The sequence below is a fragment of the Aulonocara stuartgranti genome (assembly GCF_965226115.1).
Source record: "Aulonocara stuartgranti genome assembly, chromosome: 1".
NCBI classification, from domain to species: Eukaryota; Metazoa; Chordata; class Actinopteri; order Cichliformes; family Cichlidae; genus Aulonocara; species Aulonocara stuartgranti.
Genome location: NC_138939.1, coordinates 22,608,981 through 22,627,629, shown reverse-complemented (window position 1 = coordinate 22,627,629; position 18,649 = coordinate 22,608,981). Strand labels below are relative to the sequence as shown.

The window sequence follows — 18,649 nt, the reverse complement described above, 5'->3', positions numbered from 1 at the left end:
CACTAGAAGACTACAAGTGCTTTTCTTTAGTACAAGAATACACTCGCTTGGGGTGCGTTCACTCCACAGACGGTGAATCCTCTTGGGACTGTAGCCCGGAGGTGGCTCAGCCAAGGCATTTTACCCATATGGAAAAGATATATATAAATAAAAGTTTGTATCTGTCTTGTGTGAAACTTGTATGAAAAGCATACAAGAGTGAAAACAGATATCCCCTGTTTCAAGATCCCTTGAAAAATTATATAAATGAAACTTGTATGTTTTGGACACTTACTAAAACAATATATGAAAGTAATGAGAAAGTGGCCACTTTCATGAGTAAATCATATAAGTTTTTAATATTTCTTTTCCATAGGGGTATTCATCAGGTGTGAGGCCTGGTGAGCAGCTATAAGGACATTAGGAACATGGTTACTGTTTGCTTCAGAGGTTAATGTGGAAATTATCAGCTTTGATGCAGTGGTTGGCATCCATTGTGACCCCGGGTAGTAAGGGTTGTTGAAAAGGATGAATGGCATTGAAAAAGGCTAAAAAAGCTTCACTAACTTGACAGAGAAAAATAAATGTAAATTAAAAGGAAGATATTTTGTGACGCACATAAGATAATAAATGTATGATTTCACAAGGAGTTTTCATAAGGATTATGTATTATAGGTATTGGGTCCATTCATCTCTCCACCTTACATAGAATGCTGCAGTAAGGCCCCGAAGGACTATCGCGGAGGTCACATAACACATATTTTACAACTATTACACTCACTGTGTAGATTTTTTTTTTATGTTAGGAATTCAGCTTTTACTCATTACTATTAAAGCTGACTCCTCTGAGCTTTATATGCACCTGTGTTTAATATTAGGTCAAAGCAAAGCTGTGAAGAATCTTTAAACTGACAGTTACTCCAAACTCTGCAGCGCTCTTCCTGCTAACATTTAAATGGAGAGCACTGAATTGGTGATAAAAATGAAAATGAGATTGTAGTTTAGTAAAGGAGAAACAGTAAAAATGTGTGAATGAAATAGACTTAAAGGAAGTGAGAGCATAACATGGGTAACGCAAGTTACTCAACTCGAGGTCGTGTGGTTTCCAGTAATCATACACAGCCAACGCCACCACATTTTGCACGCACACTCAATAGCTCAATCTGGAGCTGTAATGGAACTTGATTGCAAGGTCTGTGGTTCAGTCCCTGGCTTGGGCAAGATGAACCCTGAGTTGGCCCGGTGCATCTGTGTGACCAGGTGAATAGGTATAGAAACAAACGGTTTGTGATTGGTTGAAGGAAATTTGTTGTAAAAAGCCTTTTGAGTCCTGAGTTACAGTAGAAAAGCGCTATATAAATATATAAACATTAGTCCATTTTACCATTTATTTTTGTGTTAAAATGTATGTGTTTGTGTTTCCTCAGGTGTGATGTGCGAGGCAGAGCTGTCCTTCACCTTGGAGCCCAGTGACATTATTGCTGTGCAGGAGCAGCCTCTCATGCTCCACTGCCAGGTGGATGGCATCCCCCCGATTACGACACAGTGGAGGCGTAATGGCCTACTTTTAACTCAGGACCAGCATCATACCACCTTCATCAATGGCTCGCTGCTGATTGCACACTTCCAGAAGACCAAATCTGACGGCTCCTCTGATGAGGGCGACTACGAGTGCATCGCCCAGAATTCCTTTGGGTTGGTGGTGAGCCGTAAGGCACGCATTCAGGCAGCCAGTAAGTCTTTCTTTTGGTCATCAGCATAAATAAATGGTAGTAGCAGCGAGCAGTCCCCAGTAACTACTGAATTTTGGGGGGTAGTTTCTGGAAGTGAAATTTTTCAGCCAGGGAGGATTTTTCTTCCCATAAGGAAAAGATATATATAAATCTTATAAAGTTTGTATCTGTCTTGTGTGAAACTTGTATGAAAAGCATATAAGAGTGAAAACAGATATAAGACCCCTTGAAAAATTATATAATGAAACTTGTATGTTTTGGATACTTACTAAAACAATATATGAAAGTAATGAGAAAGTGGCCACTTTCATGAGTAAATCATATATAAGTTTTTACTATTTCTTTTCCATATGGGTTGGTTTAAATGCGTCGCACTTATTTGAATACACCGGTGCTCCCTTGCAGTATATTAAAGTGCACGGTGAAATAAACAGCAAAAGTTGACGACATATATGAATTACACTAAGAATTTTTTTTTTTGGACTTAAAAAAAAAAAGAGTCCAGCTGATGTCATGTAGAGGAAGTCTCCTTCACTCTGGAATTAGCTGACCATGATTATGATTGACATCTCTGTTGATTTTATTGCTCTTTTGTTGTCATTATGAGATACTGGCTTCATCATCCTACATTATCCTATATCAGGATACCAATATATCAGTTTGTCTCGAACTGATTGTTTTAACTGAATGGAAGTCAATGCAGTTACAACACAAGCAGAATCACAAGCACTTACTTGTGATTTTGAGTTATGATCATTTTTCTATAAATAAAATGTAAACATTGTAATGGAAGCTTACCTCAGGTATTTTGGTTTAGTCTCTGTATTGCTGCTGTGCATGCTCAAGTAAATGCTCTTAATATATCCCCAGCTGCTTGAATAATTTAATCTACGCCTTTGAGTGTAATGAACTTTCTGATGCTCATCTGCAGTGCTGCTTAGAAATAGAAGCCTTTTGAATTTAGCATTAACAAGCGCTCATACTGAGAGTCTCCAAGCTGCTTTGTAAGAGTGCAATAAGCTCGAAGAAACCCAGCAACCCACTCAGTGGTAGAGGCATCAAGGTGCATTTTCTCAAGCATGACGACCAGACCCTTTGTTTGAAGTCCCTCTAGTTCAACCCCGTTTTCCCTGCGTTGTTGCCATGGTTAATTGTTACTGCATTTTTAATCTTGTCACCGTTTCGCATGTCTCCACTTACTTTAAGTCAAAGGCATCCAGGATCCACACTCCTCCTGCAGTTTTAGTGATACTGTACTGCTCCACATTGTGCCGAGTTAAGTCTTTTTCGAAGGCTCTGTTATGTATATTCTCAAACACAGAGATGGACAAAGGCTCACAGAAGCCTGTTGATTCCTGTGGTTATATGTAGACAGGGTACTGCTGTGCTGTTGTGCCCAATACAGCTTTTAACCCAGTGGGATAGGGAGGTTAGCATGGACGTCTCACTGGCCAGAGGGAAAAGTCACTGCAGCTCAGTGGCTGGCGTTGTCAAGCACATGCAACCTTTCACAGCCTCCCTAAAAGGTCTTTCTTTTCAAAGGTCATATTGAATCCTCTGTTGCGGCACATTTTTGATTCTGCATGAGGGAAAAGTCAACAGTAGTGCCCCTTCATTTCACAAAATGAATCAGGGGTAGGAAAACTTGGTGGAAAAAACCCCCCCACATTAATTTGTGGAGCCTGACTGATGTACGGTTTTTAACAATGCCCACACCGATATTTAGAGATTTGAAAAATACAATATATCATCGAATATTTTTTTCTCTCACACATGCAGTGTGTAACTAGATCTAAATCCTTGCTGATCTAATATAACAACACAATTTAAAAATAATCATGTTTAAATGTGACAAAAAGTCGTGGATTGCTCGTTTATACTCTACCCAACTCTGCTCAGATCAGTTGGTTGTTGTCTTTGTGTCATTTCAAGGACATGTGTTGCTAGCAGAAAAGTTGCTGGCAACACTTATACAGTGGTTGAAGGTTGTTTCCCCCATTTTTGCTTTTCTTTGTATTTATCGACAATTAGAAATGCAGATTCCGCAGATATAACGGCAAATAGCTAACACATACCGGGAAATAGGCGATATATTGACTCAAGCTGATATATGAGTCAGGCTCTACTCATTTAGAGATTCAGTTTGAATCCCAGTTAGACTAACACATGGTCCTGGAGGGATAATAAGGTTTTGTGACCTAAAATACACTATTCTCAAATATAGTTAATTTGCATTTTTATGTAAAGCTGTTAAATATTTCAGTATGTATAGCATTAGCTACATGGTTATTATTCTCTGGGTCGATTCCATTAGCAATATTTTTTGATGGACGAGAGAAACATTGAGATATATATATATATATATATATATATATATATATATATATATATATATATATATATATATATATATATCAATGTTTCTCTAGTGTGGAATTGTGATCCAGTGAAAGCATCTATTCCACTCTCCAACCATGCAACACTCTGCATTACTAATCTGCCTTGAATATATCTGAAATCCTTTCTGATGATTCCAAACCATATCATAATCACACTTAATTTTAAGGGCGCAACAACGTCAAGCTACGCCTTTCTAATTGTTATTTAACTGTAAAGCAAATTAATCTTTCTTTAGTTCAATGGTTCATTAGGGTTTTAGCATGAACAATTAAGAATTATGCAAGTGTGAAGCAGTCCTCTCGCTCCCTCTGCTTCTGGAAAATTCGATGAATGAAAACAGATTTAATGAGTGAACAGTGAATAAATTTAACCAGGAGCAAACCTCAAAGCAAATCTTGAGTGAACATGGTAGCTCAAGTTCAAAATCTTTCACGGTTGATTTATCCTGTTTTGACTTGGCTTTGTTCTCCCTCTGACCTTTTCCGGGTTTACCCTTGATTGGTATTGATTAGGTAGGGACTAGTGAATTACTGAAAGTCACATTCTGACCTCTGAGCTTTGACCCTCTGAGCTGTGTTGACCAGTTTGTTGACAAAGCGTTGAATGAGACAAGGCTTTGTTCTTGTCGTCAGTCTTCCTCCTTAATAGAGTTTCGATGAAAAGCCATCACTAAAAGCAAGAACTTGTAGTCTTAAAATGAAATAAACTCTTTTATCTGTCATGTCTTTGATACTTTTAGTACATATGTCATAAAATACTACAGTTTCATTTAATTGTTATCTTTCATTCTCTTCATTGTTGTAATTGAGATCTTGTTTTTTCCCAATCTTGAAACAGGAAACACGACGTGGCTTTCATGCCTGTATTATTTCTGTTGCAGTATGTGTCTGAAATACTATACATTTGCTGTAAAGAGTGAAATAGTATTCCTTATTACTAAACCTAATTTCTGGCACTCCTCCAACTCCATGTTTCTGAGGTCACCTGTTCAGCCCAGATGTGTTCTCGTGGCACTCATCACCAGGTATTAGGTAAATAACATAAAACCTTGTTCTATTTCATCTTGTCTTGGCCTGCCAGAGTTATGCAGTGGGCATGGATTAAATAGGACAAAGTGTTTTCAACATTTTTACAAAGACAAATGGAACAAAATAAGGAAATGCTCTCCTTAACAGGGCCAGTGACTCGTGTTTGTTTCTTTTCCTGTTCAGTGTTTGTTAATGTTGCCTCTGTCTTTGTGTTTTAGTGGTAATTTGCTGGGTTATAGTCCCTCTCACAACAGAGAGTGACTTGCACCACTGTGATGCAATAGGTGGTGCGATTACTGAAGCCTCTTTATAGCCCTCCCAGTGGATGAATCCTCCATCTTATTGCACACTACCACCCTCCATAAATTTTACTTTTTATTTGCTTGACAACCGTTTGTGTGAGCTCACAGTCGGGAGCTGGTGCAGGACTGACTCCCTGTTGCCCCTCTAAATCGACAGTCGGTCCAGGAAACACTTGGAATTTTTTCCCTCCCAAATTTTATCTCTTTGATAGTCCATTTCTCTCTCTTTCCTCACTTTCTCTCAGACCTCCTCATTAGCTTAGGCTCCGGAAGCTTTTCATCATTTGGATGAATGACAAGCCCGGTACAGTGGACCCAGCCAGGGCTCCCACCCCTCCCCCACAAGCACACCCTCGTCACCAGGCAACACACCACAAAAGCCCTCTGTTACAAAATAGCTTTTAGGATCAATTGAAATGACTTGCTTTTGTCTGTTTGTCTGGAATTATTTGTAAAGAGCTGAAGCTTTGGTAGGAAATATGTGTTCACCCTGTTCGACTCTTATATAGAGACTGCAGTTGACCTCAGGGACTGTTTGAAGAGATCTAAAAAGCCAGCAGTGTGCACGCAATAAGCTTGTTCACTGTGAATATGAGTCGGGAATGAAGTAATAAGTAGTAAAATAGCATCATATGTGCACGTGACTATGTTATTATTTTACAAATCGCTTCAGTATGCATAATATCCACCTTGTTTAGTCCGAAAACCACCATTGAACTACTGTTATATGGCAGGCCTCTCAACAAGACTGTAATGAAAAAAACAAGAAACCGAGAAGGGGGGGGGTTAAAGGACATGACAGAGGAAGCCTGTAAAAGTGCCTCAGTTTATACCCACGCCACTCATTCATGTGACTTTAACTCCTCTCTGGATGCAAATGTAAAGAAACATGTTTTCATCAGTCTACATGTGGGAGAAGCTGCAAAATTGCAGTTCGCCACTCCTCAGAGCTTTGTGGACAGATTGCCACAAGCGGCCACTCAGATTCAGACAGCAGCGAGGAAGAGTGATTTATGTGGAGCTGATGGTAGGTTTCATGAGCGTGTTTGTACTTGTGCGTGCACGTGTAGCTCGTGATCACGCTCCGACCTTCCTGTCCCCACCCCTTTCAATGAGCTCCTGCCTGGGTGACCGCTGAAGCTCCATCCTTACATCCTGTTAGCTCCCTTTGTCTGCAGGCCAAACCCTGCCTTCGATCAACCCCCTCCCTGTTCCACCTCCCTTGCTCCTCCTAGCCTTACCGTGAAGCAAGTGATCTTTTTGTCATATTGATCAGCAAAACATAGCTTTCATATTTTAACATAAAGCCTCTTGGCGGGCTCCTTTGTCTCTTGCCAAATGAGAATGAGTTTAATATAAATATTTTCACTTCCATCCATCCATCCATTCGCTTCCGCTTCTCCTTTTCAGGGTCGCGGGGGGCGCTGGAGCCTATCCCAGCTGTCATAGGGCGAAAGGCGGGGTACACCCTGGACAAAGCACCCAGCATATTTTCACTTATAGAACAGTAATCCATCTGTATCCCTTTGAAAACATTGCAGACTTGTTGTTGTTGCCCCCTTTCGTGTGGGCAGGTACATAGGCTGATGTTAACTTGAGAGTGCTCCCTCCTGCTGTGTGGTCAGCACTCCTCCATCTGTCTGCCAGCATAGCTCAGATGAACTGATGGAGAAAGAATTTTTTTTTTTTTTGCTCATAACGAGCAAGCTAAACTAATGAGAGCTCTGACCTCGGTTGTGTAATTGCACCAGAAACCGATTATTACTCTGCACCTGCTGACTCAATCTGCAGCTCTCATTGCTTGATTATGAATGCTCAGTTCTGGCTCATTAAAAAATCGGAAACAACAAAGCGGTTTTATTACAGCACGCTATTTTTCTGATTTGAGAGCAGGTTCATTTTCTGAAAGGCAACGACGATGGTCGTCTGACTATCTGTAACACGCTCCACTTCAAGTAAAGATGCTGTTTGCTGTCAGCAAGCTAAGTGAACAGCAATACTAAAAACCTCCCGTGGGTAGTTATGCTGACAAACGCTGAAACTTGTCCAGCAGTCCTGTGGGGAAGGAGCGGAGTGAATCTCTATTACGTCTGAAGATGGCACGTCACTCACCTAAAAGCGGTGGAAAATCGCCAAGGGATTCCATGCTGCTCATGGCATGCCTTATCATCTTCATTTACTCATTATTAAAAAAAAACTTGGAATTTCTATCCATTTAACAATTTCTGAACCAACAAAATTAAGAGTGCAATGTTTGCCACTGTGCTCAAGTCCTAAGCTGTGCTCAGACGATTTCAGCCATGTACAGAGCACAGACATGCATGGAGAGCTCTAAATATCCACTGTTAGCTGCTCCATGGATTCAGCATCCTTAAGCTTTAAAAATAACTGCCTGCATAAACAGCATCACTTGGCAAGTGAAGCCCACGAACAAGGAAAAGGATGCAGAAAGGTGTCGATGCCGCTCAGAGACTAAATGTGTTTAACTTAGTCCTCTAGAGGCACTTCAGTTATGACATGGATTTAATCGCATCACTGTTATTTTTATGGGATCCCTCTTGAAAATGCAAATAAATCTGCGCCAGAAACCTAAGAAAAAAACGTACGCACATTGTACACACACACACACACACGCGCGCGTGCACCATATGTAACAAATTGATAAAACAGATATCTACGCATACACAAACTTTGCTTCTTTTTGTCAGTGCGCCAACTCTCTAAGCAGCTGCTCTCAGCAGCTGTGTACGCTGTAGCTCATTCAGATTTCATTGTTCTACATATTTCATAGTTCTTTGTGTCTCTGGAAAACACAGACTGGAATAACATAATTTAGAAAGTAAATGCCTCAAAGAAACAGCTCATCGCTGGGTAGATTCTAGACATTATTCGATGTAGATTATTCGATGTGCCTTGAATTTGACAGTGTGGTAAACAAACAAGTGAAAAGGAAGAAACAAAAGGTTAGCTCTAGTCTCAAATTCAAGTTCAACCTGTCTATGACTGTCAGTGGACGTGTACGCGATTCTGTTTGTACGTACATATGGTGCTACCTTTGCTTGTGTGTCTTGATTAAAGTGGCACTCTGTTAATGAAGTCTGCGGCCGTCTCTGGACCACCCCAGCTATTCTCAAACAAACAAATGAATAGGGGGCCTAAAATTCCTTCTGTCTGCTTTTAAGGCTCATGGGAGGAATTCCTGAGTAATAGAGGTGAGAGGTGAAAGAAGAGAGAGCAGAGGCCGGGCCAAAGGTTGGAAGAGGCGGACTAGTCTCCAAATGTGGAATTTTGCTTTGGCCCCACATCATTAAGATTTTATATTATGGTTTGAACCACGTAGGTTTTTGGCTGCAGGAAGTCATTTTTATCAATCGCGTCCTCCCAGGGATAGAAAGATAAGGATGTGTGAGCTTGTTTTGAGCGCGTGTTATGTTGTTCCTGTGATTCCAGGCTTGACGAAGGGCTTGGTTAGCTCTCGCTCCTGCCCCGTCACCGCGCTTCACTACACTTAACAGAGCCTTTATGGCCAGATTGTGCAGTTAAAAGTCTTTACAGGGGTCTGCACCATCCACCAATAAAAACACATAAGGCCCCTCTTTTTGTCTCCTTCTTGGCATGCATTCTGTTTTTGCATCTGTGAAAATGTGTAATAAGGACAAAGACAGGCGGGAGGTGGAGCCAGTTGTGGATATTATTATCGCCCTCTCAGTTTTTCACAAAACACACACACACACACACACACACACACACACACACACACACACACATGCACACACAGGGGGGCCCTCAGTCCAGTTTTGCATTTTGTTTAAGCAGGGATCAGGAAATCTTTCTGCCAACAAGCAGAAGAGTCTGAGACAAAGGCCTGTCAGTGATGGGCAGGCAGCAGCTCTCCTTTGGGCCTCTGCCATCTCTTTCCCACTATCTCGGCTCTGTTTGTGTTTGTGTGTGTTGGGGTACCTCTCGGAGCAGACCAGCAGCTATTGTCATTTATGAAATGCAGGGGCAGTGGAGTGGCTGGGAACAGGCAGAGGCTGTGGAGATGTTCAGCCTCTGTTGGCTCTGCTTTGTGACGGTGGCCCTGACCGTTTGTTCTCCTGACCAACACAGCTAGCTGTGGCTGAGGCCCCCTTTTGTCACTCCTGACTCTGGGTGGGTGTGTTTCCCCATGCTCCCTCCTGCCTCTTTCTTCCCCCTCTGTTTCGGCATTGACGTAGAAATAAAAGGGTCAGAGGTCATAAGGGGCTGGACGATGAGAGGGGGTCCTTATCTGGGAAACGGTGACCTTTTTGTGTGCACTAGGGCAGAATGCCCCTCCCCTTTTTTCTTTTAAATTCTACTCCCATCACGTTTCGCCTCTTCCAACACTCGGTCTTATTCCCCAGTGGGGACCCATCCCCCTAGTATGATTGCCCCGGGGCAATGGCAGTGACCTTGGATTTGGCTGTGAAATAAAATGACCCAACCCTGCCACTGCACCAGAGAACTAAGCCCGCCCTTTCCCAAATAAGCGATGCAGCAGCCTGTCTTTTTTTCTGTAAATATCAGTAAAGATATTTATTTGTGCCTGTCACATTTTCAGTGTTGCTTTTGAGCTTGCTGATATTTACACGTTTCAAACAATACTGGCTGGAGGACTGATTGATCGATTACAGTTTTTCTCAAATGCTAAAACACATTTCACAAACGTTACCACCAGGTCCCCCAATGTCCAAACACAACACCCTTCTCTAAAGCTACATAAACACAACCACACCTTCCCACTGCAAAACTCAAACTCCCACACCAAGAGAGCAGCTCGAAGCTGTCAAAACTGTAAACACTATACACAGCATTACACACTACAGCAAAACAATTGAAAACACAATGCTCAATTTGTGAGAAGGTTCTTTGTTTCATAACTGCCAATGCATATTTTAGAAACTATACAGTAACGGATCGTCGTAGATCTCTGCAGAGGATTAGGCATTTAGATTTGTGAGTTTCATATGAGTAGTATAAATCTATAGAAAATCCTGCATGTACGTACACTACTGTAACACAACTCAATGCAAAAACAGAATCTATTGCACACAACAGTAATCTTGAAAACATGAACAGGGTGTGAAGTGTATTTACGTTATTCACACCACACACACACCACAATCACTGTGCGGCATCATGTCGCTGAGCTGTTGCTCGCATCTCGTCCGTAATGATGGTGCGAGGTTGTCTTGCTCTCCCTCCTGGACCTTCTCCTCTCCCATGTTGGCCTTCTCCTCTTCCTCGTTGGTCGCTCCTCTTCCTCCTCTCATTTGAACTCCTCTTCCTCATTGGCCTGCTCCTCTTCTTCCAGGGCCAGCTCTTCTCCCTCCTCTGCATCAAATTCCTCTTCCCCTGACTCTGCCTTCATCCATTGTGTTTGTTTGGAACCTTCAGCATACTGTGCACTCTGAACTTGCTTTTACATGTGGGTACAGCATTAGCAACAAGTGTCTTCAATTTTGAGTCATTGTGTGTAGTGAATGACGCCAGGTGTGTTCCCTGTGTTCAAAGATTGGTGACTGTGGCAAGCATTTTGCATCACATGGGCTTTCATTTGAGAATATGAGCAGAGTTGTTTTGCAACATGTGTTTTAGCAAGGAAAGATGTGTTTAGATTTATGAGTACAGAGGGTTGTGTTTTGTGACTTGTGTCTTCATGTGACATGTGTTTATGGTACTGGAATATGGTGGCTACATTTAGTAAATGTGTTTAGACTACTGGTCATTTGGGTTACAGGATTGGCTTTTGTGTTTTAACATTTGAGAAAAACTGTAATTTATTGATTCAGTAAGAGGGAAGATGCATGGCAGTGTTTTACACTGCTCATGCGACGATAATGACTGAGTTGTGCATTAGAGCTATTTTTGCCCTAAAGTGACAGGATTGAGTGACTACACACTACAGCTTTTAAGTCATGACCTCAAAGTAAACATGTCAACTTTATATTGTTGTGTAGTCTAAGAAAAAGGGAATTCCATTCTTAGACATATAAAAAAAATGAGCGCTCTTGCTACTGTAACGTCTAAATGGAACAGATAAGTTGTTTTTGAATTACATGTTGCTGCACAGCCTGCAACCCTGCTTCCATAGATACTGAATTTAATGCTAACCTTTGCTGTAGTTAGATACTTTTGTTATCATGACATCACAAAACTGTGACATAATCGTAAAACATGTTAAAGCTGTCTAATTTCCTTTATATCTGTTTTCAAAAGAGAAAAGAAGTTTATGAGTGTCACAGGAAGTCTGTTGAAATGCTTAAACTTAATTTATCTAAGTTTAATTATCCTTCCTTTCATAGTTTATATAGGCCAGTTTCATATAAAATGAATACTGTAGGGTTCAGCGTACACTCTTCTTCAGCTGACTTTGAGAACTTTTGGCTCTGGGTTCAGACTTCCTGGCCAGCTGGGGCCTTTGTGTGTGCCTACGTGGGTTTTTTTCAGAGTGCTCCATCCAAACACATGCATGTTAAGTTAATTGCTGATTTTAAATTGGCGGCGGAGTAGATTTGAAGTGTGTGCCTTTCTGTATTGGCCTGTGACAGACTCGCAGCCTGTCCTGGGTCAGCTATTGTCTCCAGCCTCTTACAACTGTGGTTGCAACTCACAGCCTGTGAAGCCATTTGTGCCATTTCTGAGCAGTGCAAATAAATAAATAAATAAAAATAAAATCTAGATAATTAAACTGATTTAAAAAAAATAAAGTGTGTATATTTTCAATAAGTAAACTGGGGTAAGATAAGTTGGGCTGACCAAATTCTTTTGTAACTTTTTCTTTTTTTGCCGTGTTGAAATCCTTTAGCTTCCATGTGAGCATCCATGCATTGTTGTTGCATTTACAGTCAGTCTGAAACGAGGAGTTGTTATAACAGCATAAACTCACTGAGGTCCATAATCTTTACTTTCTTCCCTCTATAACTACACGTATTTGAAGCGTTTGGGGGTAAAAGCCTGTCAGGCTCCACAGTGTGTGCAGAGTTGGTCGTCAGGGATAAAACGAATTCCACAGGAACCAATTAGAAGCGGCTACTGCTGGCATAGGATGAAAGATTTCTGAGATGGCCAGTTTCCTGCTGGCAACCTGTTTGCAGTGTCTATAGTTCTGTTAGCTTTGTTCTGTATGACTTTGGGGAAATCTAATAATTGAAAAATGCGCAGTTTCATTACAATTTTGCATTATAAATTATGAGTTCTGCTATTTAGAGTGATTTCTCGTCAGTATACATTAGATACAGAGCAGTCGAGGTTATAGTAGAACATTTTCTTCCGCTGTTGTGAACTGATAGTCCACAGGTTTTGGACACTGGGTTGTATGAAATAAAGCATTTGAGAATGCCAACACATTATACAAGTGCGGATGATGCTCAGAGACTTATAAAATCTTTGAGCATTTTAAATGATTTAAAACGGGGGGAGGAATGAAGAAAATATTCCTAAGGCCACAGCAAAACAAGCCGCGTGAAAATCCAAGCAGGGAATAGGTGAGACAGATGAAAGTGGAGCGCAGCAGGAAGTGAAATAGGTGGAGCATGTGGCGGTGGTCTCGAGTGATCCCTCGGCCTCTCCGGCTCTGAAGGCTGGACCTTGAACCAGGAAGGAACATTCCATTCCGATGCTGTGCCGGGACCTCTGACCCCCACAGCTTTGTTTTCAGGGCTGATTTCGACAGTCACCAGGGGTACAAGGCAACATCGGGCTCACTTAGCTCAAAGAAGCACGTCTCTGCCGTTTGAACATGCCGGAAAACTGCTCCCCCGACCCCGGGCTCGTAATTCATCTCTGTAACTCGCACATTACCTTCGCTTGCGATCAATTAAATGATCTGACAAGGATATGTGCGCAGGATTGCGGTCAGAGACTGCACATACAATACGTTGACCTGCCGCTTTCCCTTAACATGAAGGTGTGTTTCACTCTGAAAGCATCAATGGAACATTTAATTTCCAATCCTCAAGTGACGGAGCTGAGAGTGTCGGATCCTTTGCAAGAGCTGTTTTATAAAATTCGTCTTTCAGTGAGCGCTGCGAGGCGAGATGTGTTTATTTTGTAAACTTATAAAGAATTTGTATCATCCGTCTGAATGCAGTCTTTAATCATTTTTATGAATGTATCTCAGATTTTTTTTTTCTTTGCAGAAGTGGTTTCATGTCATGTGTTAGTAAGTCGTAAGGCAGACCATTTCATTGCCACAGCTTGAAAAGATGAAACATGACACTAGCGGTGTAATGGCCCTCTCCATTTTCCAGCATGGGCATTATTTGTGAGAGGTAAGACAGCTTTAGAGGGTTAGGCGGCTGATGGCGATTTGGACGCGTCGGTGATATGTGCTTATGTCTGACAGCTTATAGTTGTGCCCCTCCTATCCACTGCAAGGAACAGATGAGATGAGAGCATGACTGTCAACAGAGTCCATGTTACAGGTTGCTTATGCGTTCTTTGTCAGTGGACATAAATTATACGAATACTGAAACACTCGTATTTTTGAGAGGGATTTCCTCAGACAGGACTCTTGATTAAAGACGCGTTTTACAGCATGTCACAAAATTTCACCTTAAAGAAGTGATCTCAGTGGAAAAGAAATATCAACTGAGTATTCTTAGTGCTATTAAATTAATCAATCGGTGGCTTTCCATATTCCCGGGTGAAGATTAATCGACCATAAATATAATCTGTAATTGCAGCCCAGAGGCGTGCTCCTGACAGGAGACTATATAGGGAAGTTACTAAAATTATCCCTCTCGGCTGCTCGAAAACACAATTAATCATTGTGATCTTGCGTTAATCCTCACTGATTGACAGGAATTTGATTTACAGGAATCACTGTAAAGATAAGGCCTTCATTTAATTTCATTGTTCACTGGACCTCAGAAACAAAATATTTCTCTCAATTTATGTAAATCCAAAGCTGCTCTTTGTTTATTCGGGCCCCGCATGTAGTGTCGCGTTATCAGATGGAGCAAATTGTCGCTGAGTGTAGTGTCTGCACAGGCTTTGTTTGCACCCGCTATAGGTAGCGGCAGAGACAAAGGGCTTTCATTTCTCACCCACCGTCTTGTAACACTAAGTGGTCGTGACAGGCTCTGCACTTGCCTTTCCTCCCTGTCTCTGCTCCTCTTCTTCCTCTGTGGTAATTTTTTTCTCATGATTTCACGTGAGCTAAGCTCCATGCGGTGGGCGTGGCAGGGGGAGACACACATGTGCGTACAAAGGGGGCTATGGTGGGGGGGAGGTTACTGACTGCATATTATCATGGATTCATCGGGCTCAGGGTGGAGGCGAGCATTGGGGGCTGGGTTCCCTGAATGAGCAAGGGGCAGTAATATCCCTGGTGACCGCAGTCAGCTGGCAGCATGAATGGAGGAAAGAAGGGAGGGTTAAAAAGATAGTCAAAAGAGAGGAATGGGAGGCAGGCTTTGAGTTTCCAGGCATCTCACCGAGAGGATGTGTTGGTGTCAGTGACTCAGTATTGGAAAACGAGGTGATGGCAGTTTTCCATACATTAGCAGCACCTGCTGTTACCTAAGATGCTCCTTAGGCTTTAAAAGCTGCTGTGACATTATTCCCTATTGCTTCTCTTCCTGTTACGCAATATTTTCCAGTCTTCAGCGCATACATTTTTTTCATCTCTTTCAGTGCACATGGATATGTGTGTGCATATTGCTGTGAGAAGTTAAGAACAGCACAAACCAATTGCTAGAAATATCTTCCACCAATCTTGTCGCCGTGATTGATGTCACAGCATCTCTTCTTGGAGTAATTGAGCTGATATTTACAGCATTCAGGGTCTGATCTTTTTTCTCTCACTGTCTTTTCATCCTCCATTTAGCTCAGCATCAGGCAAAGCCCAAAAAGAAGCAGGCGGTTTACCCAACCAGCACTGTTATGTTTTCTTTTCTCTCATGTCGTTCTCATCAGTGTATCCCCCCCCCCCCATCAATGCATCTCTCTTTGCCACGCACTTGATGGCAATGTGTTGCCCAGGATTGTGATTAATGGCCACAATTCAGCCTGATAAATTTCCCTGAGTGGGTGCCAGTTGGCTTACGCAGAGAAGAAACTCATTACTGCTGTCAGCTGAGCTGACGGCATAGAGACGGGTGTGAGCAATTGTACATGTGCTCGTGTGCGTGTCCGTGCAAGGGAGGGAGAGAAACTAATTTCTGTGCATGTTACTGAGTCTCTTCACCTTTTTTCATATAGAAGCCATCATGCGTGAATAAGTGTGTCCACGTGTTTTAAGCTGAGGGTAAAAGTGACAGCGTGTCCCAGGGCTGGTGTCTAAGTAACATGGATCATTTCTGAGAAATGAACGAGCCTAACTCACCGCACACAACCACCACAGCTTCAGGTCTTTAATGGACAATCTCGTGCACACCACTGCTTCATCAAACAACCATTCTACTTTATAATATCTTAGATATACTTGGCATATATATGTATTCTTATTTTTATAATCTGCCATTCATAAAAACAGTCTCTAATCGCTACTAAGATGCACAAAACAGGTGATTTAAATATTACGTCTTTGTGTCCTCTGTTAAAGTAATTTCTTGTTAAATAATGGACAAAAAATCTTTTTAAAAACTATAATTACCTCTCTATTCTTATTGATGAGGATGTGATGGTGAGAGAGTGAAGCAAGAATGAAGATAAAAAAGGAAGAAAGATGTCTAAAATGAGAGTAAGTCTGCACAGTACGGATAAGCAAATGCATGTGTCTTTTCCCTGTGAGATAGCTATCTACATTCACTGACACCACAAAGGGGGGAAAATGAAGACTTGAGGACGTACAGACAGACCGCATGGATGAAAATTAACTGCATGTGTGGCTTTGCTGTATAGTTCAGGACACTGAGTCATGATTGGAAACAATATAAAGTTATTCTATTTGTTTGGTGCCTGCAAAATATACATAGTGTCAGTATATTGCTCTAGATTCTTTTTCTAGTTTTCTGTCAAACATTTTTTTAAATCAAATTATTTGCTTTAAACACCAAATACATGAATATTTGAAAGTGACAATGGCAGGTATGGACTTGCAGAGATTTAAAAGATGCAAAGATATCAGCTTGTTGGACAGCTAACTAAGAGTACATGGTTGGAGTTGGTTCACTGAGGGGTTTCACTCTGTCTAGCATCACTATGATATCGTTCATTGTTGGAATACTCTGATGTGCTACATAAAGCAAATATATTTTAATGTCAATGAGAAGAAAATGCTGAAATCAGCTTCTTTTAAGTATATTTACATGTTATTTCCATATAACATAATTATGATGTTATCTAAATTCTCCATTAATGCAGACAGTCACGAGAGACCTTGTTCACAGATCTGTTTAACAATTAAAATTTTGTATTTTTGAGAAGTTACATTGAAATCCTGGAAACCCATCCATTATCGTCTCTGGGCACCGCTTCTCGTGTAACCAGTCGATATCAGGGCAAAGAGTTACAGTTCTGTGAGTCAGCCATTATTTATGAATGCAGATAGAGTAAGAAAAAAAAAGCCAATAAAAGATGAATTATTTCAGTAGATGTATCTTTTTTTTTGCTGTCTACAGTGGCTGTTTACCTGCTTTCAGGCAAAGCCCGCTCATACACTGAATGGAAAGCAGCCACATAAATCTTGTTTATAGTAAATTATAATTCAGTCTTGGGAAATTTATGGGTCTTAATGCTGAATCTAGAAAAGCATTAGTGCTTATATTTGCTGTTGACGCCGTTATTGTTTTGTATAGCTTCAAGAAGCGATCGATCCTAACAAGAATCCATATTTTGCTGATTTAGCTTTAGCTTGTGCAAAGAAAAATCCTTTAAGGTTTTTTCTGATCCACAATGTTGGGGGAAACAAAAAGTGGATGTATTGGAAACCCCGCAAGCAGGATTAAAACTCTAAATCTGTCACAGTGACTGATTTGTTTCGGGTAACTTTTCGCGGGTTTGCATGTTTGGAAGCTGTGATGTGATAAATTCCCAGTGGTAACTGCACAACTGGGGGCCCAGGCCAACTGGACCTCCCTTTTGGGACTTCTGTTGTGTTGTAAGGGATGGAGTGATGCAGAGGTGAGATTTACACAGCCGTTTTAGCCATTTGGGGAGCAAGCATTTAAGGGTGCTATGAGATGCAGTGGAGCGCACGGACCGGTCCCGCCCTGCGTCTTTCAGATTTCCCATGGGAGTGCCAGATGTGGGGTCATCCATCTACTCAGGGTTCAGACCAAGCGCCTCCCTTCAAAGTCATTTTCAGATGTGTAGTTAATGCTGCGTGCTGCACTCTCAGAAAGCAGCACATACACACACGTTCATATGTATCTAAAAAAATTCTAATTTTACATTTGTGTTCTTTTCATCAGCATTCTGTTATCAAGACACAGCAGCACAAATTAAAAAAAAACCTTTTCGTGGGAGATTCATCGTGGCCTCTTCAGCGTGGCTTACCAACCCAACAGTTGTCCTCTAATGAGGGGGAAGTAATGAGTGTTAGACTGAGGAGAATTGTGATGCCAAATGTTCACCCAGGTTGTTATTCAGAGCCTCTGCTGTCCAAGGTCCTCGCTCATTTCTGGCTTCACAAAACAAGAGGCGTAGACCATCCAAAGAGGAATTTAGTGGCATTTCCATTTGAATATAAATCTCATTTAACCCCAGATAACTCTAAACGTTGGAAAATATTTCAACAAACGGCAAGTCAAGGATTAAGAATTGTAGAGTTTTACTTTTGTGCAGAGAGCATACGGCGAATGAGCTGAATGGAGGACAGCACATAATTCATGCAGCTATGTGGCTGATAGGAGAGGCGACTCATTTGAATTCTGAAGCACAAGTATTGGTGATAATTAGATATGTGACTTCTGGGGAAGAAGACAATTGCACGGAGAAGACATATGGTGCTTCCCAGCAATAATCAGGTGTGAAAAAGATTGTAGACTCTTTTGTCTTTTTTACTGTCAGCAATAAATGTGCGGCGAGTAGGAGGTTTAACAAAAAAAAGAAAAAATCAACTGGAAAACATGAAAATCATCACGATGCTTACGGCATGAGTGGAACTGCGAGTGAAATGTATTCCTCTACGACTAAATGAATTTGAGGACGCTTACGAAAAAGCGCCCATTGTTCTCTGAAACGCTCCAGAGAAAGGAATTTCATTATGTTTAAGGATTTACTTTCAGCTGCCTCGCAA

The 18,649-nt window shown here is 41.4% G+C and overlaps 2 protein-coding genes across 2 annotated transcripts in view; both read left to right on the top strand.

The window, feature by feature from the left end:
- The window catches only part of LOC309703837 (uncharacterized protein), a 435,129-nt gene that overhangs the window by 73,786 nt on the left and 342,694 nt on the right, over positions 1-18,649 (top strand). The window lies entirely within an intron of this gene.
- igdcc3 (immunoglobulin superfamily, DCC subclass, member 3) overlaps positions 1-18,649 on the top strand; it is a 70,458-nt gene that overhangs the window by 4,370 nt on the left and 47,439 nt on the right. The window contains exon 2 of the mRNA XM_082534059.1: positions 1,407-1,712. Within this exon, the coding sequence (XP_082390185.1) occupies positions 1,407-1,712 (306 nt within the window). The remainder of the gene's footprint in view (positions 1-1,406; positions 1,713-18,649) is intronic.